The sequence below is a fragment of the Protopterus annectens genome, chromosome 17.part0 (assembly GCF_019279795.1).
Source record: "Protopterus annectens isolate FY-2018-M chromosome 17.part0, PAN1.0, whole genome shotgun sequence".
Classification (NCBI taxonomy): domain Eukaryota; kingdom Metazoa; phylum Chordata; order Ceratodontiformes; family Protopteridae; genus Protopterus; species Protopterus annectens.
Window position 1 is genome coordinate 424,125,056 of NC_056751.1, and position 20,952 is coordinate 424,146,007.

A 20,952-nucleotide genomic window follows, 5' to 3' on the forward strand; every position below is an offset into this window, starting at 1 on the left:
CTGCTATATATATAGATTTTTTGTTTTAGATGCTTTTTTGTTTTAGATGCTTTGTTGCACAGTCAATAAGTTTTGATACGCTACTTAAGTAAGTGCTCAATTTTAAGCTTCAAGAAATATTATTCTGGTTTTATTTTTGTTCTAAACTCACATTGTAAGCTGTTGAATAACTTATTAATTTAATTATATATATTTATATCTGCATAAGTATTTTTCATACATTTATTATAACCTAACTTGTAAGTGGAAATTATTGTGGAGACACATAGTTATTATAAACTTCTGAATATGTGTCTCTACTAGATTATGTCACAGCTAATGTGTTTTGAACCTGTTCTGAAATTTACCCTTTTAAATGTTAATTGAACTGATTAATTAGATTAAGTTTTATGTTAACTGTTATACTATTTAAATTCAGTCTGTGGGAGAGATTATTATCTGAAGAAGCGTGGTTGTATCCACGCGAAAGCGCTTATCAACCCACTCGTTTCGTTAAATAAAAGTTTATTTTAATGTAAAGCTGCTATTTCTGCTGGATTATTTGGCTGAATACTGCTCATACACTTTGGTACATCGTGGAGAGATCAGTTTCTTTTTACTCATTTTTGATATGCAGAGTGGTATAATGTAACATGGAGTGTAGTACAGCACAGTATAGCAGAATAGTGTAATGCATAATGAAGTACAGTACAGTGTAGTGAAGTTAGTGTTATGGTCTAATGTGTAGTGATGTACAGAGGGTTTACTATGGCAATGTTAAAGCAGACTCGGTCGAATGATGATATCATCGACCCACGTCTACGAAAGTGACAATGTCAAATTCCAACACTGTCGAAATATCTCGAATTTGATCTCAGAACAGACATTAACATGGGACGAGATAGGGGTGAGATTTGTACTTCGACAATGTCGGGATCAACACTGTCACTGTTCACCCTCTGGGCTTCTTTGAAGTGGATTCGACTGAATCCACTTCAACATTGTGATCGTAAACCCATACAGAGTGGTAGTATATTATGTAGTGAAGAAGAGGACTGTGTAATGAAGTAGAAAGTGATGTAGTGTGATATATAATGAAGTACAGCACAGTGCTGTGAAATGCACAATGATGTAGTGTGATATGTGCTGCACTGCAGCACAGTGTAGTAAAATAAGGAGTGGTGTAATGCAATATGCACTAAGTTCAGCACAATGTAGTAAAATACAGAATGGTGTAATACAATATATACTGAGAACAGCACAATGCGGTGAAATACAAAACGGTCTAATGCTATATGTACTGAAGTACAACACTGTGTAGTGAAATGCAGAATGGTGTAATGCAGCATGTACTAAGAACAGCACAATGTGGTAAATAAACCATGGTGTAATGTAATATGTACTAAGTACAGCACAATGCAGTGAAATACAGACTGGTGTGATGCAATGTGTAGTGAAGTACAGCACAGTCTAGTGAAGTGAATTGAGATATATTTTATGTGCAGTCAAGTAAAGCATAATGTAATGAAGTGCAGTAATGACAAAAGTAAAGTATGTCATGGTGTGGTGAAGTGTAGTGGTGTAAATTACAAGGATGCATACTATGACATAGTGAAGTGTAGTGGTGTAAATTATAAGGATGCATACTATGGCATAGTGAAATGGAGTGGTGTAAGTTATAAGGATGCATTCTATGGTGTAGTGGTGTAGGTTATAAGGATGCATACTAAGGCATAGTGAAGTATAGTGGTGTAAGTTATAAGGATGCGTACTATGGTGTAGTGAAGTGTAGTGGTGTAGGTTATAAAGATGCATACTAAGGTGTGGTGATGTATAGTGGCGTAAGTTATAAGGATGCAAACTATGGTGTAGTGAAATGTAGTGGTGTAAAGTTATAAGTATGCATACAACAGTGTAGTGAAGTGCCGAGTAGTTTATTGTAATATGTAGTGATACATTGAAGAGTGTACTGAATAGTACTGGAGTAATGTAATTTATAGTGAAGTGCACCAAATTGCAGTAAATGCAAAACTGTATACTGTAACATGCCTTGAAGTTCAACAAAGTGTAATGAAGTGTAGTAGTGCAGTATAGTTTATAATGAAGTACAACCCAATGTAGTGAAATACAGAGGATGGACTGTAATGTATATTAAAATACAACACAGTGTAGTAATGTACAGAGTACTGTAGTGTGATTATAGTGATGTACAGCACACAGTGTAGTGAAATATAGTGGTGTGGTGTAATGTGTAGTGAAATACATCACAGTGCACTAAAGTGCTGTGGTGTAGTATAATTTAAAATGAAGCTAAACCATTGTGTAATGAAGTACAGAGTGGTGTAGTTTAACAGCACAGTGTAGTACCTGCTCTTAAAAAAACTGAATCCACCAGAAACAAAGGTTGTCCCAGGTTAATATGGTGCATTGTTATGATTTATTTTTATTGTGCAATATGTAGTGATTTAAACACAATATAATGAAATGTAATATGGTAGAGTGCAAAATGTAGTGAAGTGTAATGGTGCAGTGTAAGGTGTCTTGATGTATAGCACAATGTAGCGAAGTAGAGTGTGGTGCAGTGTAATGTGCATTGAAGTACAGCACAGTGCAATGAAGTACAGAGTGGTGCAGTATAATTCACAGTGAGGTGCAACAGAATGTAGTGAAGTACATTAGTGTAGTGAAGTACAGCACATTGTAGGAAGTGCACAGTGCTTTAGTAAATGTCTTGTGCCCTGAAATGTAGTAGGATAGTGTGATGTATAATGGACTACAGCACACTGTGCTGTCATACAAAATATGGTGTGAAATGTGTAATAAACTGCAGTACAGAATGGTATAATGTACTGTATAGTGAAGTACAACAGCGTAGAAAAGTATGGAGTGTATGGTGTACTGTAATTTATAATGAAACACAGCACAGTGTAATGAATTACAGAGTGGTATAGCGTAATCTGTAGTGATGTATAGCACAGTATAGTGATATAGTTATAGTGATCTATCTTCTGCTCGTATCACAAATGGCTCTCTTAGAGCTTAAGTCCAGTAGTTGAGTTTGGACAGCTGGCTGATAATTCGATGTGCATCAGTCACATTCCGTTCTTAGTTGACCTGACTGCATTTTCACCGTTCTTTGTCAGTATTTATATGAGGAAGCTCAGTTCAGTTGTCTCTTTCCAAAGAATCATTTCAGAAGACTTTTATTGCTAGCACCTTCCAAAAGACAGTTTTGTGAAGAGCTGAACTAATATACTCCTAGTGTATGTGTGCTACACTTTGTATGGCATATTACACCAAACTTGGCAGAGGAAACATTTGTCTGTGCTCTTTTTAACTAAGCATTACCTGGTGTCTTACGTTCTGTTGTAAAATGCAAAGGGCTTGTATTGAAGGATTTAAAGCAAAAACTGGACTCAGTCATCCACTTGGTGCAACTCATAATAAGGACAAAATGGGTTTGTGAAAAATGCTTTATGTCAAGTATGACTTTATAAAATGAAGTGCTAGAACTTCAGCTATACATACTTTGGAATAGATATGATGTTAACTCACTTCATCATCTGTGTCTGAAGCCTGGCTTCAAACAATAGTGTTGGAGATAACAGCATTGATGGAATCAATCAGTAAACAGACTAGAGCCAAAGTAACCTACTTGTGGAGCTAGCAAATTAGTTGTAGCACAGCAGACTATAATAAAAACAATGCTCATCTTGGTGGGAGTCATTTCTTGGCCTGTGTTAAAAGACTTGTAATATTTGCTTCCATTACCATATGAGTACAATGGTGAAGTGCTGGGGGGAGAAAGGAAATAAAAAAGAGAAAAAGAAAGAATCATAAATAGCAGACTACTTACCCTGCCGAGGGACATACTCAATCTTGATCTCTGCAAAAAGAGACAGCAGTGAAAGTATTAGTAAACATTAACTGTAGACATGCAAACATTCATTAATATTGTACATATGAAAAAGAATATTTATTATATTTACCCACATGTGCTTAGATACACACACACACACACACACACACACACACACACACACACACACACACACACACACACACACACACACACACACACACACACACACACAAAAACAGCTCCACTCAAACTGTCATTGATTTCTCATCTCAAAGTGCTCTTTCTTCCCTGTAATCAAAACTTGAGCACAATACCTGCAAAGAAAAGGCAGTTTTAAGTACTTCTGTTACTGATTTCTTCCTGAAGTCATTTTTTGCTGTTTCTCTGTGCACAAGTCTCAATTTCTGTAAACTCTCAGCTGATATTTTTTTCTTCACATAGATAATCTGAATAATAAGATAGCTACATCTCAGAGCTTTATGACCTTAATAAAACAATATAGTTGGTCACATCACTACTACTAGATGGGGGGTCAATATTTTTTTAAACCTAGGTGCTAAAAGAAGTCATGTTTTTATGAGTGTCTTAATAGTCCCAGATGATCAGCTTTGCAATTCAGTTAGTAATTGTGGTATGGAAGAACAGTTATGACTCAGTATGAAAAGGTGCATTTATCAAACTACTCTTTTAGCTCTACAATTCAGTTGCCTCTTAAAAAACTGTGAAAAAATTGGCGATTGTAAAAGGAAAAAAAATGAATGAACAGTGTTCCAAAGCGCAGTGTGATACTCTTCCCAGAGATAGTCAAACTGTAGGAAATCACTATACTTGTAATGTATAGGACAACTATAAATGTCATCAGAGCACATGCTGTACCCCATATAATTATATTATGGAAGCTAACCCTTCTGAATTATGCCATTTTGGGGTATGGCAAATTAGAAAATAACAAGTACTTAAAGTGATCCAGGGACAGTGGTTCAAGATTCTGAATCTGAACAGGAAGATACAGGGACAGATTCAGGGTTTTGTCTACAGAGTTCTCCCTGTGGGGGCTTCTCTTTTTCTGAGACTATTCCTAGCATGTCCCAGTGTTTTCATTGGAAGAATTCTCAGTCTCTCAGAAAATATTATGTTATTATAGAAAGATTTTCCAGAACGTGCTCCGATTCCTCCTGTCCTGTCTGCTTTAGAGGACGAACTGATGTCGTCAGTCTTCATTTTATCCTTGACAGATGGGCCCGGTTCTGATATCAGAACCGAACTGGCCATTACTACAGCTCGCACCATGCAAAAACTTTCGAATTTCGCCTCTACCCACACTCCCTCTCTCACAATTACCTCAGATCTTATTTGATGTTTTTCCGAAATGGTCACGTTTTGCCAGTTCTCGCGAGTTTCCTTGGTTGTAGGTAAATTTCTCTTGTTAGTTATTTTTTGGAGATTTCTCTCTATTGTTCTATTTACTTGATCCTCTACCCTTTCACTTAATGCTTTATATCTCTCCCTTCATACACGTTATTATAATTCTAAATATCATTGTTGATACTCTTTTCCTGTACACCTTGGTGTATTTCTGTAACTATCATTGTTGATAGTTTTTTTCCCTTCCCTTCCCTTCAAAAAGACAAAAAGTTTTCTTCTCTCTCTCTCTCTCTCTGTTAAACTTTTCTGCGTGCGTGCACATGTGAGTGTCTGCTTTCCAAACATAATTTTTTTAAGATGGCTGAGAAAGCTAAAGGCCCTTCTAATTTAAAAAAAATGCCAAAAATGCGGCCACAAAATCCCATTTTCTGATTTTCATGCCTTTTGCATTATTGTTTGGGTCCAGTTCACTTACAAGAGGACTGCAGTATTTGTCATGGGTACAGTCATCGAGCCCTCATTGAGAGATGAAACAAACTTATTTTAAAGGGTTTAATCCCTCTGCCTTCATAGGTTCATAGGTTCATACGTTCATACTAGGCTATCTGCCCTAGGGCATTTATAAGCCTAGCCAGAATGTGTTTGGCTTTCGCCACCCATTTTAAATTAATTTTGCTATGCCCTTTTTCGAGGTTAGTATACTGTGCCTCTGTCTAACAGTGACACAGAAGTGATACCCGGGGTAAACCTACGATCTCCCATCCACTCATCAAGATTCCTCTTGAAGAGAGTCAATGAGGGACTCTGCCTAACCTGGACTGGGATTTTATTCCAGAGTGAAGGGAGCCTCTGGGTTATGAATCTGTCCCTCCAGCATGTCCTATTTATTTCAGTGCTGAGGTTCAAGTCTCTCGAGCGCGTAGCCTGATGGGATTTGGATTTTCTGAGGTGCAGCATGTCCATTAATTTCGGGTTGGACATGGCTTTATACGTCAGGCACAGATCGCCTCTGAGCAGGCGGTATGCCACTGAGTAGAGCTGGAGTTTCTTTAACCGGGCAGCATATGGCATCTGTTTGAGCCCTTTGATCCTCTCGGTGAGGTACTTTTAGGGTCTTTCCAGTTTCTGCAGGTGTCTGGTAAGGTACATCCCAAAAGGGGCATTGTACTCAATTATGGGCCTGATGAGGGATGGGTAAAGAGGCACGATGACCACCTCTGATCTAGATGTGAATCCCTTCATGATTAGGTGGGCTATATAAAATGTTTTTCTAACCACTTTGGCCACGTGGTTGTCAAATGAGAGATTGCTATCAACTTGTGTCCCCAGATCCCTAATTACTTCTTCTGTACTTAATGGATTACCACCTATGTGTTAATTTGTGGGCACTTTGTTTTTGCCAAAGGGGATGACTATACACTTTTTGGCGTTTAGCTTGAGGCCATGGCTCTGGCACAAGTTATCTGTTTCTATGAGGCCCTTTTGGAGGATGCTTGTGTCAGCTGGAGAGTCGATTATGGTGCCCAGTTTGCAGTCATCTGCAAACTTGGTCAGCCACAGTCCTTCCGTGTTGGCCTGTACCTCCGAGAAATATATATCGAACAAGAGAGGTCCCAGGACTGAGCCTTGTGGGATGCCACTTGTAACTGGTTTGGAGTCTGACATGGCTCCAGCAATTTTAACCATGTGGGTTCTGTCCTTGAGCCAGTTTGCAACCCATCTAATGACATAGGGGTTTATATTTAAGCTGGTGAGCTTATCTATAATGCCCGAGTGGGGTATTATATCGAAGGCTTTTGCGAGGTCCAGGTAGGCTGTGTGGACCACCTTCCCCTTGTCAATGGCCTTGGTGACTGTTTCAAAGAAATCAACCAGGTTTAAGAGGCAGGATCTGCCCTTAACAAAGCCGAACTGGGTAGGATCCAGTGTCTGTAGGTCCCCAATATCTTTATTTATGAGGTCCATGTATATCCTTTCCATAGCTTTGCAGACCAAGCTAGTCAGGCTTATGGGGCGATAGTTTCCAGGATCCGTTGAGGCACCACCTTTGTGGAGAGGGACCACTGTTACTGTACACCACTCTTTGGGTACATTTCCTGTAGTAAGGCTGAGATTGAACAGTAGTTTTATGTTTGGGTTTAGCTCTTCTTGGAGTTCATGTAGGACGCAGCCCGGGACACCGTCTGGTCCCATTGATGCTGTATTTTTTGCTTTGGAGAGGGCAGCTCTTACCTGAGCATCTGAGATGTCAGGGGGGCAGCACTCTGCTGGGATAAATATTTGCCCTTTTGGTGGGGGGGGGGGGTTGTTTGTGCTGAACCTGTCAGCTAGGATGTTGGCAATGTCTGTGGGTTTGGTGTATTATTTGTCATTTTGGACTAATTATGAGCATATCTGGGAATTCCCACCCAGGTTCCTAACATAACTAAAGAAAGCCTTGTGATTATCCTTAGTGTCCTCTGCAATTTTTCTCTCGAAGCTGGCCTTAGACGATTTTATGAGTGCCCATAGTTTTTTGCTAATACTGATCAGAGATGCCTTCCCTTTTTGGGATTTTGCTCTATCATGTAGTAGCTTCCTCCTTCTATTGTATAGTTTGTTTATGGCTGGGGTCCACCAGACAGGACGTCTGCCTTTCGAGGATTGGGTCTTGGTTTTATTTGGGATTGCATGATCCATGCATTCCTGAAGGTGTTCATAGAATGCATTTATAAAGGATTCTGTGGTCTGGGCCGTATTTTTCACAGGCCCGGGGGCTTTGAAGGATTCCACCTCGGTTTTGAGGAGTGTGAAATTTGCTTTAGAGAAGTTTTTCACTGTGGTTTTCAGGGCAGGGGTGGAGTCGGGATGTGAATATCCAGTGAGATTAGTTTATGGTCTGATCTTACCAGTGAGGTATACACTTCTGGTCTGGAGTCCCCATGTTGGTGATGATCAGGTCCAGTATGTTTTCCCCTCTTGTGGGAGTGGTAACAAGTTGTTCCATAGCATTTGAGTTTATAAATTCTAGGAACCTTTGGGCTAGGGTGTTGGAGCTAGAGTAATGCTCCCAGTCTATGTTTGGGTAGTTGAAGTCGCCCAATATAATGGTGTTTGGAGAGACCTTCATATTTTCCAGTGTTCTCAGGAAGGCCGATTGGGGTTTCTGGGTTTGGGAGTGTGGTCTGTAGCAGGCTATAAACTGGAAGGCAGTTTTACCCACTGTTAGTTGCACATGGATAGTCTCTGATGCTTCGTGCTGTGCCACAAACCTGGAGGTGTGGGTATCTTTGACGAATATTGATACTCCCCCTCCTTTTGTGGTTCGGTCCAAGTTTTGGGGCTGAAAAGTATGGTATGAGGTATAACCTGGTAGTGCTGGGGTGCTCTCGGGAGCCTTGAACCAGGTTTCTGTTACTGCACAGATATCGATGTTCTCCATGCTAAGGAGAGTTTTGAGTGTGTGCATCTTGAGGTTTAGACTTCTGGCGTTGAGTAGCATTACTCTTAGTTTCTTATCCCTTGTGATACCTATGGAGGTGGGTTTGTCTTTTGAGCCTTGCCTAAAAAAGGCACTATGGAGGTAGCAAGAGCATTTGCCGATATCCGAATGCCCAGGGGTGACAGGTGCAAGCCGTCCCTAGCGAAGCATCGTGGCTTGTCGAGCATGTCATCCCAAGCTGACAGGCATTGGATCCCCTTTGGATGACACCAATACTTAAGCCAATTGTTGAAATTGATCATCTTGTCTTCATATTGCGGCATCATTCTTGGTGAGAGTAAGATGCTACTCAAGGTCAGGGTCATACAGGCCTGGGCTACATGCTCAGAGAGCTCCTCTATGTCTCTTTTCATGTAGTCCAGGGAGGTACGTCTCAGGTCATTCACACCAGCATGGACAATGACTGAGTCATATTTGTACTTGCCTTGGAGTGACCTGAGTGCTTGTGTTATGTGGCGGATCCTAGCGCCCGACAGGCAGCTCACCGTGACCTTCTCCTTGTTCAGCCTGGTGAGCGGGACGTCAGTGTGCCTGACGATAGAGTCACCTATTACAAGTGTATCAGGTGTGTTGTTTAGCCTTAAGGGCTGTGGCTGTTTGGCACACTGGCTTTGTGAGCTATGTGTTGCACGTGTTTTGTTTTGGGGTAGCGGTTGCTTGGGTGTCTGCTTTGGAGGTCTTTGCTGCTTAGGCAGATTTTTATTTAGAGCCTCCTTGTATGTTTTTGTGTGTTTATGTGTTTGGTTTGCTGTCGTGGTAGGTCTATGTGAGACTGGAATTGTAGTGAGTGTGGTTTCCTTCTCCTCCTGACTGGTTTCGCCAGTGCTGAGTTGAGAGAGCTTTGCCTCCAGTATGGCTATATGGTTGCATCTCTCACATGTGTTGGAATTTGTTGGGAGGAGGAGAGGGTTGTCTGTGTACATGAGGCAGTTGTAACATTGCCTCAAGATTCCCAGATTCACCAGCTGGACCGGAGAGGAGATTGACAACTGACCTTTAGACATGCTAGAATAGTATTGGGAATTCCTTTATAATTGAAAAAAAGGGCCAATGGGGAACAAGGTACTCAAGGGGAGTTTGTGAGGGTGTAGTGATTTTAATTTTTTAGTGCTGACTTATATAATTGCTTTAGTGAGCAAGTGCCAGGTATCTTAAATACAATGTGTTACAGGTAACTTAAATGCAAAAACGACAAACAGTAACTTTCTTTCAAGTGAAACAAGGAAATAAGTACAGTAAGCAATGCCGATATCACTAGGGATCCACAGAAGCGCTGAAAAGCCGCGTTTTAGGTGGAATTAGCATTTCAGGGAAATAACAAGCAAGCAAACAACAAGCATACAAACAAAGCTAGATTCAGCATGCCTGGATCTAGACTGTGATACAGCAAACACGGTGTACCAATTTCAGTAAGAAACAGTTCAAATATGCAGGCACTATAAGCCTTTAACCAGAAATTCCCAACTCAGAAGGGTAGAGTCCAGCCTGTCCCCCAACAACAGTGCAGACCATGTACCTTCTTAATGTAAAATAACTGGCCTGAAGCCCAAGTGCTTAAACCAGAACTAATACAATTTTAGAATAACAGACACAGAGCCCTCAATCAGCAGTTCTCAACTTAGAAGGATGTAAGCTACCTGTCCTGCCACCACAGTGCAGGCCACAAACCTTCTTAATGTAAAACAACTGGTCTGAAGCCCAAGTGCTTAATCCAAAAGACTTAGAATGATAGCTACACTTTAATCAAGTTACTACCAAGCAGTAATAAATACAATTGAGTACTTTAAAGAATGCCTGGATTAGTGCTCAAGTTATACAAACAAAGCTAGATTCAGCAGGCCTGGATGTAGTCTATGCTACAGCAAACAAGGTGTACCAATTTCAGTAAGAAGCAGTTTAAATATGCAGGCACTATAAGCCTTTAACCAGAAATTCCCAGCTCAGAAGGGCAGAGTCCAGCCTCTCCTCCCACAAGAGTGCAGACCACGAACCCTTTTAATGTAAAATAACTGGCCTGAAGCCCAAGTGCTTAAACCAGAATTAATTCACTCTAAGAATAACAGAGCCCTCAATCAGCAGTTCCCAACTTAGAAGGATGTAAGCTACCTGTTCTGCCACTACAGTGCAGACCACAAACCTTCTCAATGTAAAACAACTGGTCTGAAGCCCAAGTGCTTAAACGAAAAGGCTTAGAATGAGTTACACCAAGCAGTAATAAATACAACTACTTTTAAGATGACGCAAAAGCAAAATAAAGTAGTAAGAAACACAAATACAGTAAAAGTAGATACATTTTTTTTTTGAGTGAGCAAATGAGATGGGCCCAGGAGTTACAGGACAGAATCAAGTGCAAATGCAGGCCTTCAAATCAGAAAGTTGAGAGAGATGGAAGACCGTGCAAATGGCCAATAACTACAAATTCTGGGCCAGAACCACTCCTTATGTGGTAGACAGGTTACCTAGTGCTTACCACTCCCACTGATAAGCTAGAAGGCTTCCCTCCAACACAGAAAGGCTTGGGGGGCTCAGAAGCTTACAAATAGTCCTGGATACAGCAAATCTGTATCTGGAACACTAATTACAGGAAAGGTAGGAAACAGGCTTACAATTTATTTTTTCAGTAAAGTAGCAAAAACATTAGTAAAAACAATTCACATGCAGTGCAAGCTGGCCCACTTGAGTATGTAGTAATATTAGTCCACACACAGTTTGAAAAAAATGTAATTAAATTAAAAAGGACTAAAAGTAAGTGCAGAAAGGGTTTATTAGGTAGAATGCGGTAAAGAGATGGGACTGGGGGAGTGTCCTGTATTAAATCTACAGTGGGGCGGGCACTGCAAAAGCCACCAAAATTTAAACTACGACCAAGAACAGGGAGGGGGTGGGGTGGGGAAAAGTTTCAATAGAGATGTGAGGAATCAGAGTGCAAATTATAAAACCAAAAAAATATATACTGATCTCTGTATATTTGCAGAGCAGTAAGACAACAGACATCTAAGCAACAATTTAGCTCTATAATACAGAATAATACAGAAAAATATACTCAGCTCTATATATTTGCAGATAGTCTTCTAAGGCTGTCTCTTAACACACAGGTTCCACTTTAAATGCAGACTTCTGCTATTAACAGGTCAAATTAAGGAAACCTAACACAAGCTATAGAAACCAAAATGAGGGGTGGGGGTGGGGAAGACAGTTTCAACAGAGATGTGAGGAATCAGAATGCAAATTATAAAACCAAAAAATATATATACTGATCTCTGTATATTTGCAGAGCAGTAAGACAGCAGATATCTAAGCAACAATTTAGCACTATAATACAGAATAATACAGAAAAATATACTCAGCTCTATATATTTGCAGATAGTCTTGTAAGGATGTGTCTCAACACACAGGTTCCACTTTAAATGCCGACTGCTGCTATTAACAGGTCAAATTAAGGGAACCTAACACAAGCTATAGAAACCAAAATGGGGGGGGGGGGCAGTTTCAACAGAGATGTGAGGAATCAGAGTGCAAATTATAAAACCAAAAAAATATATACTGATCTCTGTATATTTGCAGAGCAGTAAGACAACAGATATCTAAGCAACAATTTAGCTCTGTAATACAGAATAATACAGAAAAATATACTCAGCTCTATATATTTGCAGATAGTCTTGTAAGGCTGTCTGTCAACACACAGGTTCCACTTTAAATGCAGACTGCTGCTATTAACAGGTCAAATTAAGGGAACCTAACACAAGCTATAGAAACCAAAATGAGGGGTGGGGAAGACAGTTTCAACAGAGATGTGAGGAATCAGAGTGCAAATTATAAAACCAAAAAAATATATATACTGATCTCTGTATATTTGCAGAGCAGTAAGACAACTGATATCTAAGCAACAATTTAGCTCTATAATACAGAATAATACAGAAAAATATACTCAGCTCTATATATTTGTAGATAGTCTTGTAAGGCTGTCTCTCAACACACAGGTTCCACTTTAAATGCAGACTGCTGCTGTTAACAGTTCAAATTAAGGGAACCTAACACAAGCTATAGAAACCAAAATGAGGGTGAGGGGGTGGGAAAGACAGTTTCAACAGAGATGTGAGGAATCAGAGTGCAAATTATAAAACCAAAAAAATATATACTGATCTCTGTATATTTGCAGAGCAGTAAGAGAACATATATCTAAGCAACAATTTAGCTCTATAATACAGAATAATAGAGAAAAATATTCTCAGCTCTAAATATTTGCAGATAGTCTTGTAAGGCTGTCTCTCAACACACAGGTTCCACTTTAAATGCAGACTGCTGCTATTAACAGGTCAAATTAAGGGAACCTAACACAAGCTATAGAAACCAAAATGAGGGTGGGTGGGGTGGGGAAGACAGTTTCAACAGAGATGTGAGGAATCAGAGTGCAAATTATAAAACCAAAAAAATATATACTGATCTCTGTATATTTGCAGAGCAGTAAGACAACAGATATCTAAGCAAAAATTTAGCTCTATAATACAGAATAATACAGAAAAATATACTCAGCTCTATATATTTGCAGATAGTCTTGTAAGGCTGTCTCTCAACACACAGGTTCCACTTTAAATGCAGACTGCTGGTATTAACAGGTCAAATTAAGGGAACCTAACACAAGCTATAGAAACCAAAATGAGGGGTGGGGTGGGGAAGACAGTTTCAACCGAGATGTGAGGAATCAGAGTGCAAATTATAAAACCAAAAAAATATATACTGATCTCTGTATATTTGCAGAGCAGTAAGACAACAGATACCTAAGCAACAATTTAGCTCTATAATACAGAATAATACAGAAAAATATACCCAGCTCTATATATTTGCAGATAGTCTTGTAAGGCTGTCTCTCAACACACAGGTTCCACTTTAAATGCAGACTGCTGCTGTTAACAGGTCACATTAAGGGAACCTAACACAAGCTATAGAAACCAAAATGAGGGTGGGGGGGGTGGGAAAGACAGTTTCAACAGTGATGTGAGGAATCAGAGTGCAAATTATAAAACCAAAAAAATATATACTGATCTCTGTATATTTGCAGAGCAGTAAGAGAACATATATCTAAGCAATAATTTAACTCTATAGTACAGAATAATACAGAAAAATATTCTCAGCTCTATATATTTGCAGATAGTCTTGTAAGGCTGTCTCTCAACACACAGGTTCCACTTTAAATGCAGACTGCTGCTATTAACAGGTCAAATTAAGGGAACCTAACACAAGCTATAGAAACCAAAATGAGGGGTGGGTGGGGTGGGGAAGACAGTTTCAACAGAGATGTGAGGAATCAGAGTGCAAATTATAAAACCAAAAAAATATATACTGATCTCTGTATATTTGCAGAGCAGTAAGACAACAGATATCTAAGCAAAAATGTAGCTCTATAATACAGAATAATACAGAAAAATATACTCAGCTCTATATATTTGCAGATAGTCTTGTAAGGCTGTCTCTCAACACACAGGTTCCACTTTAAATGCAGACTGCTGATATTAACAGGTCAAATTAAGGGAACCTAACACAAGCTATAGAAACCAAAATGAGGGGGTGGGGTGGGGAACACAGTTTCAACCGAGCTGTGAGGAATCAGAGTGCAAATTATAAAACAAAAAAAATATATACTGATCTCTGTATATTTGCAGAGCAGTAAGACAACAGATATCTAAGCAACAATTTAGCTCTATAATACAGAATAATACAGAAAAATATACTCAGCTCTATATATTTGCAGATAGTCTTGTAAGGCTGTCTCTCAACACACAGGTTCCACTTTAAATGCAGACTGCTGCTATTAACAGGTCAAATTAAGGGAACCTAACACAAGCTATAGAAACCAAAATGAGGGGTGGGGAAGACAGTTTCAACCGAGATGTGAGGAATCAGAGTGCAAATTATAAAACCAAAAAAAATATACTGATCTCTGTATATTTGCAGAGCAGTAAGACAACAGATATCTAAGCAACAATTTAGCTCTATAATACAGAATAATACAGAAAAATATACCGAGCTCTATATATTTGCAGATAGTCTTGTAAGGCTGTCTCTCAACACACATAAATGCAGACTGCTGCTATTAACAGGTCAAATTAGGGGGACCTAACACAAGCTATAGAAACCAAAATGAGGGTGGGGGTGGGGAAGACAGTTTCAACCGAGATGTGAGGAATCAGAGTGCAAATTATAAAACCAAAAAAATATATACTGATCTCTGTATATTTGCAGAGCAGTAAGACAACAGATATCTAAGCAACAATTTAGCTTTATAATACAGAATAATTCAGAAAAATATACTCAGCTCTATATATTTGCAGATAGTCTTGTAAGGCTGTCTCTCAACACACAGGTTCCACTTTAAGCTTTATCTACTGCTGACAAAGCCAAAATTGACTTTTCCTCCCCTTCGTCTTCATCTTCTTTGGACAAGGGCAAAAAGAGGAGTATCTCGGTTCTGACTTTTCCAATGGCCCCAAGATCTAAGAAATTGAAATCCTCAGTTCCAAAAGTATCCTTGGAACCAGAGACGTCTGACTCTAAATTACCTGTGATGGCTATTGCTCCAGCTCCGACAACTATGTCCAGTTCTTCAAAGTCAGTGGCTCCGGTGCAGGACAATTTTTCTACTTCTTCTTCAATGGCACCGATTACATCGGCATAACCTAAAGTATCTGATTCAAGGGAAACTTTTTACTCCCCACCTGTATATCCCTTCACTGGTGAGTTTTCAGAAGTTTTTCTTCAGAGGCCTAAATCTCCTTTCATGTCATCAATCCGCTTCACCAAATGTCTTTCTGAGCTCGATGTGGAGAGACTTATGAATAAAATCTTGTGAGCTAGAGAACTTTAAGGCCCCCTTTCAGTTATGACTCCTTTGGGTCTTGGAACTGAGCCTTCTTTCACTCCTTTGACCAGTTCTCCTCTGACCTTCATCGAGGCCTTAGAGTTTCCTGTTCCAAATCTCCCAACACTGATTGTAGCGGTACTTGAGATTTTCACATCTTCTGAACCGGTAATCCCCCTGAGCTCTTCTGTGGCATCGGAAATGGAGACCTCCCTGAGCCATAGCTACCTTGTCAGGTCCGGGGGGCAGGACTCAATTCCAGGTTTTTTTGAGCTGTCCCTGCTCCTCTGATCTTTGGCTCTGGCTTCAGTCTTGAGGGTTAGCTCTTCAGAGTAGGGAGTGACCCCAGTCCAGAGGCAGTCTATCTTGGTTCTGGGCTCCCTTCCCTCTTCTGGGAAATCGGCCTTTGAGGTGATGGAGAGGGCCCTGTCCCTTACAGTGACTTAGTTGGCACCTTCCTCCTCACAACAGGTACCTGCCCTCTGGCTCTGTTATTCTACCTGTCTCTCAACTGGGACAGCAGGTGCTGAAGTCTCAGGTTTCTCAGACTCAGGTTATGTCCTCTTCTGACATCTGCACATGATTATCACACTGAGGAGGTCCCTCAGAAAAAGAAGTGCAAGAGTAAACACTTAGTTTGCCCTCAGGAATCCATCACCGAGGACACATATTTTGATGAGGGGAAGGGTCCCTATGATCACCACCCAAAGATGTCTCCTTTGGAGATTTCCTAGAAATTTTAAAGCAAAGGGGTGGCTGGAAGTCCCAAAACCATTCCTCAGATGAATCTGTTTTCCTGCAGACATTTGGCAGTCACCCATCTACCACTTGGGTGACTCCACCCACTGATGAACTCATTCATTTGATTTCACAGTGGGCATGGAAGGCTCCAGACACCATTGAACCTATTCCCAAGAGACCTGACAAAATCTTATTTGCCCTGAAGATAAACAGTTCTGGGCCAAGGTGTTAGCATTGAATGCCATGGTTATAGCAGCCGCCACAAAAAAGGAACTGATTGAGGAGAGTTAATTTATTCATCTGCCCAACAGGGAGTCTCGGGCTATGGATATATTTGGGAAGCGGGTTTATGCTTCATCAACCTTCACTCTAAGGTCTTTAAACTTCTTGGCATACTTTACAAGACTTCAAAGGGATCTGATCAAGGAATTGTCAGTACCCTAGTGGGAGCTGTGGATGAGGGAGTCCAAGAAAAAGTGGCTTCCCAGCTAACGTCCCTAGAGTCTAATTCATCCATAAGGCTAATTGCACATACAGCTAAAGGGATGTCCAGGGCAGTAGGTGCAGGCATAGTGGAAGCATTCAAGTCTTCATTCATCAATGCTGCTTTTGACGGAACATCCTTGTTTGGCCCAAAAGTAAAAGAGACTTTATCCAGGTGTGAGAAGGATGGTAAAACCCTTTCTGCTGTGGGCTTACCTTTCTCCACCCCCCCCCAAAGATTCTTTTCTAGGAACAAGAGGAGTGGTAGAAAGATGTGGTTTAAAAAATCCCAAGGGCCTATCTAAGACATAGGTGGAGGCAGTTTCCTCAGGGGCAGAGGGGGGAACCAAAACAGAAGATGCCACCCTCACAGCAGAGGTGGTCCCCAAAAACCAGGGCTTCAGGGATTTTTTTCCAGGTAAGCCCTTTCAGCACTTCTGAATGGAAGCCAAATTGTCTTCCTCTAGATGCAGTTGGGGGACGGTTGTCCTTGCACCTAAATGCCTGGCTAAACATAACAGATTCCTGGGTGCAATGGATCATATCCTGAGACTATATCATTCTCTTTTCCCATCCTCCCCTGTACACAAAAAAAATCCCTGATGTTCCACCCAATCAGAGGGATTCAGCAGTGTAAGAAATTCAAAAACTGCTGGACAAAAGAGTCATCCAAGAAGTCCTGCCAGACTAGAAAGGATCCAGAACACTACTCAAGATTTTTATTAGTGCCAAAAAAGACAGGGGACTGGAGACTGATTTTGGATCTCAGCATGCTGAACAAATCAGTTCATCAAACACAGTTCTGGAATGTCACTGTATAGTCATTTCTTCCTTTTCTGAAGAAAGACAACTGGATGTGCTCGATAGATCTTCAGGATGCGTATTACCACAAAAAAAATGGACAGGAAGTTCCCCTGCTTCCAGTAATTACCGATTCAGATTACTGCCCTTTGGTCAGGGTGTTCACCAAATGCATGGCAATAGTAGCAGCTCACTTGAGACTGTAAGGATTCCAGGTGTTTCTGTACTTAGACGACTGGGTCATAACAGCTTCAATGTGGCATCAGTTGATAGTAGCCAAGGATTACACTCTCAATATCTGTGCCCACCTGGGAATTATGGTAAATAATGAGAAATCTCAATTGACTCCAATGCAAAATTTAGAATTTATAGGGGCTGTGCTAAATACAGCAACAACTATAGCATCCCTTCCTCGAGAGAGACTCTAAAGAATTATAGTACAAGTTCAAAAGATAACCCGCAGAAAGAGGGTTACTGCTCGACTAGTTTTGCAAGCTCTAGGGTCGATGGCAGCCTCAATAACTCTAGTCCCTCTAGCCAGGTTTCATATGAGAATTCTGCAATGGCTACTAGCTTCTCACTGGTCTATCCTTCACCAGTCCTTGTCAGAGCAAATTCTGTTCACCAGTTATTACAAGAGGGATCTACTTTGGTGGACGTATTCAGAACAAATTCTCCTCGGTCGCCCCCAGATGGGGTGGGATGGCCACTTGATCCCCCATAGTCAACTTGCATATGATTGTCCTGGAGCTAAGAGCGGTGCTTCTAGTGTTGCAGGGCTTCTTCAGGGGACAGTTAAAATTCAAACAGACAGTATGTCAGTAGGCTGGTACATCAACAAGCAGGAAAGAAACAAGTCTTATCCCCTTTGTTGAGAACCACTCAGAGTATGGATGTGGGTGATCTCTTCCAACCCCCTTCTAATAGCAATGCACATTCCAGGGAGTTCCAATGTAATTTTAGACAAACTGAGCAGATGCATCATTCAGCCTCATGAGTGGTTTCTCAATCTAGAAGTGGCAGAAAGGATCTTCTGTCAGTGGGGTCGACCTTGCTGCAATCTGTTTGCCTCTTCCCTAAACAACAAGTGCAGCAATTACTTCACCCTGATTCCCTCTCTGAGGAAGTCACCCAGAGACACTCTCCTCCACAGTTGGCCTCCCAGTCTCCTGTACGTTTTTCCCCAATACCTGTAATTCTAAAATTCCTACAGAAACCACTCAGATTGAAAAGCATAGTAATCCTCATTGCCTTATTTTGGCATCAACAGATTTGGTTTCCCTTCCTTTGGCCTTATCTGATTCAACAGCCCTGGATTCTGGACCCAATTCCAGACTTTCTGTCCCATCCAGATGGACTTTTCACCCAGACATTTTGAACCTCAAGCTGACAGCATGGTTCCTCCAACTCCATTAGTTGGCAGGCATCTAAATATTTCCTCCCAGATACGGCACATCCTCTTATCGGCTCATTAACCTTCCACTCGTAAACTGTACTCTAGCAAATGGAAGAGATTTAACATTTGGGCCCATGAACAAAAACATATTAATCCCTTTTCTGCTTCTATAGAGCATATTTTAGACTTTTTGGGCTCTCTTTTTCATGCTGGAGCTTCCCCTTCTACCATCAGAATACAATTAACTGAAATTTCCAATTTCCATGATGATTTGGAAGAACGTTCTTTAACCTCTCATAGACTTTGTAAATCATTTTTAAGCAGCATACTCTTGTTGAAACCTCCTGTCAAAAATCTGATGGTGCCTTGGATCTACACTTGGTATTACAGACCATAGTACATTCTCCCTTTGAACCGTCTGCGGAATGTGAGCTGAAGTTTTTGTCTTGGAAGACACTGTTTTTGGTAGCTGCAACCTCAGCCACAGTATTCTCAGAAATACAGACCTTGCCATATAAACCTCCTTATCTGATTTTCCACAAAGACAGAGTTTCTTTATGAACAAACCCCTCCTTTCTACCCAAGGTAGTCTCAGAGTCTAACATCAATCAAGCAATTAATTTACCAGTTTTCTTTCCAAACGTTTGCAACAAAGGTGAGTACTGCTTACATTTACTATATGTTCACAGGCAATTACGTTTCTATCTTCACAGAACAAAAGACATTTGAAAATCTGAACAACTATTTGTTTCCTTTTCCAGTGTAAAGTTGGGTAAGCCAGTCAGCAAGGTCACTCTAGATAAATGGCTGAACGACTGCATTTCATTTATCTGTGATAAGAATGGAATAATCTTGCCTAGACCTGTGAAAGCCCATTCTACAAGATGTATAGCTACCTCGGCAGTTTTCCAGTCCAGAGCTTTGATGGATGATTATGTGCAACAGCTACTTTGGCTTCTTCCCATACCTTTATTACTCATTACAAGTTGGACTTGGTCTCTAGGAGAAGAGCGTCCTTTGGTTCGATGGTGCTCAGGAATCTCCTTCCGTGAGTCCACCCAAGATCCTGGGTAGCTGGGGACTCTGTCCCATCTGTCAAGGATAAAATGAAGATTGACAGCATCAGATAAAGAACTTATGTACTTACCATAATGTTCCATCTGTGTTGTGTATTTTCATTTATCCTTGATTCCCTCCTTCAATCCCCCAGACTTTAAAGATTTATTTTGGTGGATCAGATTATATATCCTTAAATTATTGTGATTTTTCAAGGATAGTAGACATGGCTTCCATTTGGGCTTCCTTTCTACTATCTATACTTTCTCTGCAAACTCGAACTGAGGTAATTGTGAGAGGGGAATTGTGGGTAGAGGTGAAGCTCGAGAGTTTTTGGTTGGCGTGAGCTGTATTAATGCCCGAGTTGGTTCTGATACCTGAACCGGACCCATCTATCAAGGATAAACAAAGATAGACAACATAGATAGAATGTTATGGTAAGTACATAACTTCTTTTTTATCTTTCTGCCTGCAGTTTTCCTGATAGTCAGCCAACTGTCCCTAAAAAGGCAGATAGGATGTATAAAGTTTCTCTTTCAGATTTTTATACATTATTCCCAAACCTGACCCAGCAGCTGTAGCATTAGTTGAGTGTACTGCTGTTAAGCACTTAGTTAATTTCAATCCTATTCTTTCTAATAGGAATGAGGAAAATTATCGATTGATATGGGAAAAAAGGGTATTCTTCTGCAACATTGATATTCAGAATTTTGAATTGACAGGCTGATATGACAACGTTTGCTCTGACAAATTGTAAAAGTATGAGGAATGTTTTATTTACAGTTTCTTCTTGTGCTTTAAGTAACTTGGTTTCTTCTGTTGCACAGGTCACTGCTTATTATTTGCAGTACATGTGTGGGACTCTGTTGATACTTCTTCTGTGACTATGGCCATTGTCCTTATTTTAAAGAGATTTGCCTGACTACATTCTC

At 40.4% G+C, this 20,952-nt stretch overlaps 1 protein-coding gene across 1 annotated transcript in view; it reads right to left on the bottom strand.

Annotated features, from left to right (window-relative positions):
* Positions 1 to 20,952, bottom strand: part of MYBPC2 (myosin binding protein C2) — a 591,519-nt gene that overhangs the window by 189,635 nt on the left and 380,932 nt on the right. The window contains exon 16 of the mRNA XM_044059467.1: positions 3,836 to 3,865. Within this exon, the coding sequence (XP_043915402.1) occupies positions 3,836 to 3,865 (30 nt within the window). The remainder of the gene's footprint in view (positions 1 to 3,835; positions 3,866 to 20,952) is intronic.